The following is a 9,876-nucleotide window of genomic DNA, read 5'->3' as shown; positions in this document are numbered from 1 at the left end:
AGCCTAAGTCTGTATGGTGTGACAATGAATAAAAATGTTATGTTATCATTGCATGTTTCTTTTCTTTTAAAGCAGTGTGTATTAGGCAACATAACACATAAAATTACACCACTTTACAGTCATGCAAACAAACACAGGAAGTGCAGGGGGCCATGCTGCCTAAGAAAACAACTAGACTCAAATCAAGACTGACTGGAAGACTCTGTAAGATCATAAATCTTACAATAGATCACACAATAACATTTGAACGCCTTCTGTGGGAAATTCATGTTTTTTTTTTACCTCTCCACCTATTTTGAAGTCTTACAGAGACCCACAGCTGTGTATTAGGTTCTTACCTGCGTCTGTTGGACAGACTCTCCTCTGTCTCATTGGCCACAACGACATGGGTGGAGCCTCCTTGGCTTCCCTCATGCATCACCTCAATCTGTTACACAAATACATCAATTTGTTTATTATTAAGGCTTTGGCTTTACTACAATTTCAGTAAAACTCAAAGATTTATTTCAAACATTATCCCAGTTGTGCTGTTCAGTGGTGCAAAAGAGACACACAGATCAGCCACAATATTAATACCACCTGTTACATTAAATTTAATAGAAGGAAAGGATCAGCATGTGCCCTCTGACCAGTCTGACAAAGCCTCTTTGTCCTTTTGTAGTTACTTTACATTTTCCTGGACAAATTTCTAGCCATATTTCTAACTAACAAAAACTTCTAACTGACAAAACAGATCTACTGAAAACATATTTCTTTATGTCTGAAAACTTGCTCTAAGATATGATTATCAGTCACAGAAGTTTCAGACCTATTCCTTTTTTGCCTAAATTCATTTTGAAATTTAAAAAAAAAAAGTTAATTTGAGTATCAATCCACACACTCACTAACCTCTAATGACATAATAAACATGAATTTATATGTTTTTGCAAATGAATCAAAAACTGAAATGTCTAATTTTCTTACACATCAGCCTTCACTTGTATTAACTGTCATCCATTTTTAAACAGAAACTTTGTAAAACTCAACCACAGATTCATATTTATTTACAGATGAAAGTAAAGTTTGTTTGACCCTTGTGTCATAGCTGCTCTTGTGTAGTTGATAGAACAGGAAATAACAAAAAATTAAAAAGTTTTTATAACTTAGTAAGATTAGGAAAAGGGGAGGATACCTTGATGCCTGCCTTTGCCCTGTGTACGATCTTCTTCTTGTTAGGATCAACTTCAGGTAGCTGCTTGCTGCTATTATCAGAAGCTCTGCGAGCCAGAGCTAAAAGAAATAAACAGGATACAGCATAAGTAATCTATACTTAAAAATACTTCATACATACAATACAGCTCCCTGGTGTCAAGTTTCTGTTTATAAAAATTGTACTTGATTTTTGATTAAATACCACAATAAATACATAGGGGGATGCATAGGGTCACTTGCAGAGACCTGTGGACATATTCTTAAAAGATACAGTAGCTGAAGCCTCAGACCTTTCACAACATAAATATATTCAATCAGTGTAATATTTTTTCAGATGATAACACGCTCATGAAAACATAATTATGAATACTACAGTGTATTCCATTCCTAAATGGTGGCTAAATCTTACACACTGCACCTTTAAAACCATTCCAGCTTATTACTTTTAGGTTTCAAATTATCTGCTGCATGAACTCAGAACAACATTTAACTCACGCTGCTGGCTCCATGTAGTTGTAGACCCCTTGGTCTTTGGCGGAGGCCGTTTGGGGGAGGACTCAGGCCGGGGTGCAACAGGCTGCACGGGCCTCGTCTGTTTAGCTGACAGCCTCTTTAGACTGACTTGCCGTTTCTCAAACATCTCCTGGACGTCCTCCAGACGCTTCAGTGCCTTCAGGACACTGGCCTGCATACAAAGATCTCACTGTCAAAAAATTGTTTATTTTTGTAACAGACTATTCCGTCATCCTTTGAGTTGTATTTATGCATGTAAATGGTCTGCACATATATAGGGCTTTTCTACCTATTGGAGTGCTTTACACTGCTTCTTATTCACACATTCACAATCACAGACACACTCACACACTGATGGGTGAGCTGCAGCTGGCCAACACTCACCGGGAGGAACTAAGCTGGGGTTCAGTGTCTTGCTCAAGGATACTTTGACATGTGTCCAGAAAAGGCAGGGATCGAACCAACAACTGTGAGACTGATGGACGACCACTCTACCTTCCTGCTCAACAGTCGCCCCATGTGTGTATATGTGTGCACCATACCTTGATATCCTTCGACAGGACTACTTCATACTGGTTGTGGAGGTTCCTTAGTTCAGTCAGTTGATCCTTCTCTGCGGACTCCAGAAAGTGTTCAATGTCAGTCAGCGCCGACTCTGCCCCTTCCTGTGACTGACACTTGTCCACAGCCTGGGATGCTAGCAGGTAGATTCCAGATTCACACCACTGGTTCACCTGCATGCAGAAGGAATTTAAACTGATTGAAAGTGCGAAAGATTTCCATGTACAGTAGCTAACACCATTCATTTCAAAGTGGCAGTTGGTGAGGGGATCACTTGGGACCACCAAGAACAGATGTACTGTATCATCACCTGTTCTTCAGTCTTTTGTGGTATGATCACAAGAGAAAACTCATACAGAAGTCAAATATACACAGTATTTATATTAATAATTCTGCAATAAATATAATGATGACAAAATTCCTTGTTTTACTCTTTTTGATGTTTTAAAATATCGGAGGTGCAAACTTAAGTACATTTAGGCATTAAGTATATTAATTGTACTAGTAAGTTAATAATAGTTTTAAGTATATTATTTCAATACTTCTTTGGACTAAGCAGGCTCTCTTTAGTTTAGGAAAGTAAAGTTTAGGTGTAAGAGCAGTCTCCAGTTTAGAAGCTTTTTGGTCATAAGACATCTGAAAAAGAAAAGTTGCATTTGATGTCTTAACTACAACCACACATAAAATCAAAAAGCCTATATTCACTGTTGAATGATAGCAAAATCACAATTTTTATACAAACTTTGAAGGACAAGGCGTTAATTGTGATCTGTGATGTGAAGCTGAGACAATCATTTGTAAATAAAAAAAAATATTGTTGGTGTCCGGATTGTTATCCGGAGATAATGAAATAATTTTCCCGTTATCACAATATAATAGCATGAAAACAGAAAACTGCATCCATGGCTGTTCTTGGCTTTCTTAAGGTTAGAGAGTACTTTTCTTTAAGTTATAGCAGATATATTCACTTTTAAAAGTGATTATAAAATAAAAAAAGTGTTTTGGGCGAGGCCTACCCTACTGACTAATCAGAGAATAGCAATGATTTCTGCTTGATTATTATTTATTAGGATTCTCATTTATTATAACTAGATAACTACTGCTACCTAAAGGGATGTGCAGAGTGTAGAGGAGCATAATGAGCATAGTAAAGCTCTCCCAGAGCAGGGACTGATTAGGAGTCTTGCCTTAGTGAAACACTAAGGTCACACAGGTTCTTAACAAGCCAACGTTTGTTTAAGATGAAACAAAACACTTTATTTGAAAGTCAAACAGTTCCTGTTCGCAGGAACTGTTTGCTTGCAGCTCTAGACTACCACTACTGTGTCTATTTAGTTTTGTCCTTTCGGCTTATCCCGTGAGTTCAGTCTCGCCACAGCGTATCATTGTCCGCATGTTGCCAAATTTGCATGCGGACTGTGGGTTTAATTTGGTACAGCAATGCACAGCTGCGGAGGGGGCGGGGCTGCTGGGGGTTCAGTGTCTTGTTAATGACTACATTTTTGTCTTTACATTCTGTTTGCATTCTGGATTCGCCTACATAGAGTTTCTTAAAGTCACCACTTTACTGTACCTGCTTGTTGGCCTTATTGTCTGTGTTTTCATTTAAGCAATTATTTTGATACAAAAGTACTCAAAATAAAAGCTAAGTTTAATATAAATTTGCTTGATCACATATTTTTCTGTAACAAATTATTGATTCATCTAATAGTCATTGAGTTAACGAGGCTTAATGCTTTTGCAGTATTTGTAGGTTCCATTATTTGACAGCAGACTGTATAAAAATTTTATTGTGGAAATTATGATGATGATAGCAGAAAAGGTAACTGAAAAATGTTGCTTAGTAAATGCAGGTCTCAAATCTCAATATTTTTTTAATCTACACCTGCAATGACAGACGAACCAAGTGCATTAAATCACAATTTCAGGTAGTAATGTCTCTAGATGGGTGTAAGTCAAATTCACATCCTCACCTTATCAATGCCAATGTGTATCTGCAGAGATTTGGACAAGACATCTGTCTTTTTCTTGGCCTCATTGCTGAAGTCATCACAGACCCGACGGAGTTCCGCACATTTGGGCCTAATGGAGTCCAGTGCATAGTGGTTGCTCTGGATCAGCTGGTCACCGTGCAGTGCATGAAGCTGGGCCTTTTCCAGTGTGGGCTGGAGAAATAATACTTACATTGAATATGTTTTGTCATGTTGGTACACAGTAAAGTGTGTGTGTGTGTGTGTGTGTGTGTGTGTGTGTGTGTTGACTGACATGAGCCTTCTCCTGCAGGGTTTTTAGTTCTTTTAGCTGGTGTTCAACTCCAGCCACACAATCCCCAATAACTGATAAACTGGTTAGAGTCTCCATCAGACTGTCTAGAGACACTTTGACCTAGAGAACCATATAACAGAAATAGAGAGATTTAGAAAAGACAGAGAAAATCATTTATCAACATATTTATTTTTTCATATCCAGACTCTTCCAAATCCTGGTCTGGGATTTTATTTGGGGTCAGTTTCTTTAGTTCACCAGTGTTGATCCTAGGCAATCAGCCAAGGTAATCAGCATGTGCCTTGAGGACCAGGGTTGAGAACCACTAAAGTAGAGTTACTATATTTACAGCCTTCTTACAGACTTAGTGTTAATGCATGTTTTTCAGTACTATTTCACAGGTGAGGTCTTTTGCAGCTGTGTGAACAAGAGACACAGATTAGAACCCAGATCTGCAGGCCAGGGGTAGCCGAGATGACAGACAGACCGACCAACTCTATACCTCTCTGAAGTCCTGTTCAAAGTGTCGCAGCTGCAGGCACTGCTCCAGTTTCAGATGGTGGTTACACCAGAACTGTTCAAAGGCATTCTCAGTCTCATCCAGCTGGGCTAGGAGCCTGAAACACACAATAGGTTCATCACACACACAGAGCCACAACAGAACTACATTGTCATAACATACTGTAAACTGAGAAAGAGCATAAACGTGTAAGAAAAGCATTGCAGGCTGTAACCTTTCCACAGTGGTTTGGTTCTCCATCTCATCAGGGTTGAGTTTGTGAGTCTCTGACTTGGCAGCCTGCTCCTTGATACAACCGAGCAAGGTGGTACCTTGCTTCAAAGCTAACTTCAATTCATCCTAGTATAGAGACATAAAAGCATTAAAAATAACATGAATGTGGCCTGTACTGCAAGCAAGTAGGTGTAGGAGAGACCATGGTGGAGATTTAAATAAAGTTACAGCATTGACTTATTAAAATGAACTGAGCTGTATTCTACTGTGGCACATTGCATTCACCAAAGAAAACGAAAATTTGTTTAGTTTACAAATCACTTTATAGCCTATTTGTTGACATTTTGGAGAGCTAACTCCACCAAATTATCAACATATTCGTTTTATCTAAGACTTTTGGAAGCCTTTCTGTCGCTGACATCACCAGCTGTCACTTTTGCTTCTGTCCAATTTACTATGGCCACTAGATATTGCGAAATCACTATACTTATACATAATAACTGGAGACGCCACACTATTTAGTGTGAATTTAACTCCGGAAAGCAGGCTTGTGCTTTGTAAACTGCTAATGAAGATTCAAGTCGAGTGACGTTATGAGAGGCCTTAAACATTTTGTAACCATGTGCTCAAACTATTAAGCAGGTCACACTGGCATTTGAAACAGTAAACAGCAGCTCAGACTATAATAGGACTTCTTCATTGGAACTGACTTTGCTTTCATGCAAAGCACAACTGTAATTAACTTTGATGGTTCGATTCACTGATCAAAACCAAACAACTGTGCTGACCTTCCACATAAGCAAGAGAGTACAAAAAATTAGCTAAGTTAATTAATTTGCTCCCCTATATTATCAAATATAGTATAACCCTCACTATATGTCATGAGCACCAAATGATACACAGTTTGAAAAAGCTTTTCTCTTCATATCTATTTTGTATCCTAAACTTACGGTAGTTAAAGGATGACTGCCAAAAAGGCCCAAGGCCAAATAGCTTTCAATACTACCTGTTTATTAAGATTACCAAAATATTTTCAGGAAAAACATAACAGTGTCAAACAAATACAGTGGAATAAATTTGCATTTATGAACAACGTGAGATAAGCTGGTGTAGTATATGTGCTAAATAACCTTGAGGTTGTTGTGTTTGTCTGTGTGCACTGTGAGCAGGTCCTTGGTGCACTGGACATCATTGGGCAGCTCTGTCTCTGCAAGGTCTGTCCCAAACTTCTGTAACATCTGGGCTGTGGTTTTCACTGTCATGGCAAAGTTCTCTATGGCCTAAGAGAAAGAGATACACATAAGACTAACAATACAGTCACTGTGAACTAAAACCTGGAAATTCCCAAATTAGATCTGTTAAGATAGTCCATTTACTTACAGTTCGATGGTGTATCCATTGGCTGTGACAGTATTCCAGGCTTCCTCCTAGCTCCCGTGTAAGCTGGCCTTTATCCACATAGCCATGCAGGTCAGACAGAGAGTTCAGCATCACGATCTGCAAATACAGTTAATGTAGTACTTTTGTCCATGACATAAATTAAACCTGCAGTGAAGCTTATTGTGCCACACATGAGTTAAGTTTAAGAGACTATATTATGAATAGTTTTCGTCTTACATTTTTATTCTAGGGCTTTGTTGAAAAAATTTTGGATGAATCACAATTTAGAAAACTCCTTATTATTTCTTATGAACATTTATGCAGTACCTCTTCTTCAGCTTTGTGTGACACTGTCTGTTTTAGCTCCTATCTCTTTAAGGCAGCCACCACTTAGAGTTTGATCAATTCTGATTGGCCAGCCTTTGGAAGCCTAGCAATGGGCCAAGCAAAGAAGTGAGCCTTTGATGTTTTATGAAAGCAAGTGGGAGCGACTGTGCATGGAGTTTAGTTTACAAACCGATGACATTTATTACAATCATGTGTAAAATTTAGTGAAGAGTTGATGAATGAGGAAAATGAAAGGGAACAAAGAGTAGAGGAGGTGACTGGTGTGGAGCAGGAAGTAGCAAAGTTTAATAAGAGTGAAGTGAGGAGGACGTTGAAGAGGAAGAAGACTGGAAAGGCAGTTGGTCCAGATGACCATGTCTAGGAGAGGTAGCAGTAGAGTTTCTGACTAGTTTGTTTATCAAGATCTTGGAGAGTGAGAGGATGCCAGAGGAATGGAGGAGAAGTGTAATGGTGCCAATTTTTAAGAACAAGGGAGATGTGCAGAGCTGTGGCAACTACAGAGGAATAAAGTTGATGAGCCACACAATGTTGTGAAGTTGTGGGAAAGAGTAGTGGAAGCTAGGCTAAGGGCAGATCGGGCAAGGATCAGCTCTGAGCCCCTTCTTGTTTGCTCTGGTGATGGACAGGCTGACAGATGAGGTTAGGCAGGAATCTCCGTGAATTATGATGTTTGCAGATGACATTGTGATTTGTAGTGAGAGCAGGTGGAAGAAAATCTAGAGAGATGGAGGTCTGCTCTGGTAAAGAGAGGAATGAAGCTTAGCCAAGTAAGACAGAATACATGTGTATCAATGAGAGGAAACCAGGTATAACGGTGAGGTTACAGGGAGCAGAGGTGAAGAAGATGCAGGACTTTAAGTACTTAGGGTCAACGGTACAGAGCAACGGAGAGTGTGGAAAAGAGATGAAGAGGCGAGTGCATGCAGGTTGGAACGGGTGGAGAAAAGTGTCAGGTGTGTTGTGTGATAAAAAAGTATCAGTATCAGTAAGGAAGCAAGGAAAGGTGTTCAAGACGATGGTGAGACCAGTGATGTTGTTCGGCTTAGAGACAGTGGCACTGAATAAAAGACAAGAGGAAGAGCTGGAGGTAGCAAAGTTTAAGATGTTGAGGTTAACTTTGGGAGTGACGAGGATGGACAGGATCAGGAATGAGGACATCAGAGTCATGTTAGATGTTTTGGAGATAAAGTCAGAGAGGCCAGACTGAGGTGGTTTGGACATGTTCAGAGGAGCTGTGAATATATTGGTAGAAGGATTCTTAGGTTGGAGGTGCCAGGCAGGAGTTCTAGAGGAAGACCAAAGATGAGATTTATGGATGTAGTGAGAGAGGACATGAAGTTAGCTGGTGTGGGAGAAGAGGATGCAGAGGACAGGGTTAGATGGAGGCACATGATTCGCTGTGGCGACCACTGAAAGAGAATAGCCGAAAGGAAAAGAAGAAGATGTTTAAAAGTTAGTGTCTAAAATACTAAGTACTCATGATATGATTCAGTAGGTTATAAATCTACCTTTAGCAGCAATACCTTTTTAAGTAATAATTTCCTGTATGAATTTGTCATTTACATTGTTGTGGAGGAATTTTTGGCTCGTTCTTCCTTACAACATTGCTTTAGTTCTTTGAGGTTTTGGCACATTATTCTTATGCACAGCTCTCTTAAGGTGCTGTCTTAGCATTTCCATTGGGTTAATGTTTGGACCTTGATTCTTTTATTTTTCAACCATTCTGATGTAGATCTTCTGATCTTTTTTGGATCCTTGTCATTTGGCATGACCCAATTTGACATGAGATGGCCTCATATTTGTCTCTACAATACTCCTATAACTGCAAAACAAGCCCAAACCATCACCACTCCACCACCGAGCTGGACAGTGGGCATGGGGTGTTTCTGCTGAAATACTGTGTTTGATTTTCACAAACATGGCACAGACCATTAAGGCCAACTTAATGACTTAACAACTTAACGACTTAACTTTGGTCTCATCTGTCCATAGGACAGAAACATAAAATACTTTGTCATAACTGTATGCAACCATATGGCTGGTGTCAAAGCATGCTTACCGGTACCTTCATTTTAAAGTCATCCTTTTGCAGCTTGATCCCGATGTCAGCCATAGCCCTATGAAGGAACCTGGATGGCCTTAGAACCAACACCAACTGCAGGTTTCCTGGAAATGCCCCCTTTATAACACAATAACATGAACTTTTACAACCTCTCTAAACTAGACCATCAGTTAATTTAGTATTTTTCTTTAAGCAAACATTAAATGTTTTACAAAATAACAATATATGAACACTGGGTGTCTTAGATCTTACAGCAATCCTTGACAAAGAAGCCTTTACTGAGCTCCATTTGTCTTTCCGCCGGTCGATGATGATAACGAAGCCGATACTGGCAGCATCCAGACTGGAAACAAGAAACAGAAATTATGAAAAGTAGACTGACATTGAGTTTATTAAAACTGAAACTTACTGAAAATTGAATGCCCCTTAAGATTTCACATTCAGCTGAAGCCCAGAAGCATCTTGTACAGTAATACACCAGTTCACCACCATGCAGCAATTTGCAGAAATAGCTATTTGCTAGGTCTCGCACAAAACTAGAAACTTTTGTATACAATGTTACATAGTCCTGTTTAACTGGTGTTGAACTTTTAATTCACGTGATCTCTGCTAACACTATGCTGTAATGTCAAATGTGCTCATTCCAAATTTGTTCATGCACTTCTATTTTCATAAAGGCACAGAGGCCATGTTATGCATAAATTTAGGTTCATGTTTCATTAAGGGACACTACTGATCATATGATTCTCAATTAAAAAAAAAGGCAGAGTAGATCATTTTGCCCACGGCTATATAGAAATAAATCTGGCCCTGATGCTGGGCT

General features: G+C 39.2%; 1 protein-coding gene across 1 annotated transcript in view; it reads right to left on the bottom strand.

Annotated features, from left to right (window-relative positions):
• The window catches only part of mcf2l2 (MCF.2 cell line derived transforming sequence-like 2), a 98,446-nt gene that overhangs the window by 55,368 nt on the left and 33,202 nt on the right, over positions 1-9,876 (bottom strand). The window contains exons 4-15 of the mRNA XM_067513021.1: positions 9,306-9,396; positions 9,051-9,170; positions 6,644-6,760; positions 6,394-6,543; positions 5,265-5,389; positions 5,033-5,147; positions 4,531-4,650; positions 4,239-4,430; positions 2,247-2,438; positions 1,687-1,876; positions 1,172-1,269; positions 339-427 (exon numbers count right to left, since the gene is read on the bottom strand). Of these exons, the coding sequence (XP_067369122.1) occupies positions 339-427; positions 1,172-1,269; positions 1,687-1,876; positions 2,247-2,438; positions 4,239-4,430; positions 4,531-4,650; positions 5,033-5,147; positions 5,265-5,389; positions 6,394-6,543; positions 6,644-6,760; positions 9,051-9,170; positions 9,306-9,396 (1,599 nt within the window). The remainder of the gene's footprint in view (positions 1-338; positions 428-1,171; positions 1,270-1,686; positions 1,877-2,246; positions 2,439-4,238; positions 4,431-4,530; positions 4,651-5,032; positions 5,148-5,264; positions 5,390-6,393; positions 6,544-6,643; positions 6,761-9,050; positions 9,171-9,305; positions 9,397-9,876) is intronic.

The sequence above is a fragment of the Channa argus genome, chromosome 8, assembly GCF_033026475.1.
Source record: "Channa argus isolate prfri chromosome 8, Channa argus male v1.0, whole genome shotgun sequence".
Classification (NCBI taxonomy): domain Eukaryota; kingdom Metazoa; phylum Chordata; class Actinopteri; order Anabantiformes; family Channidae; genus Channa; species Channa argus.
The sequence above is the reverse complement of the archived record's forward strand: the minus strand, read 5'-3'. Positions and strand labels throughout refer to the sequence as shown.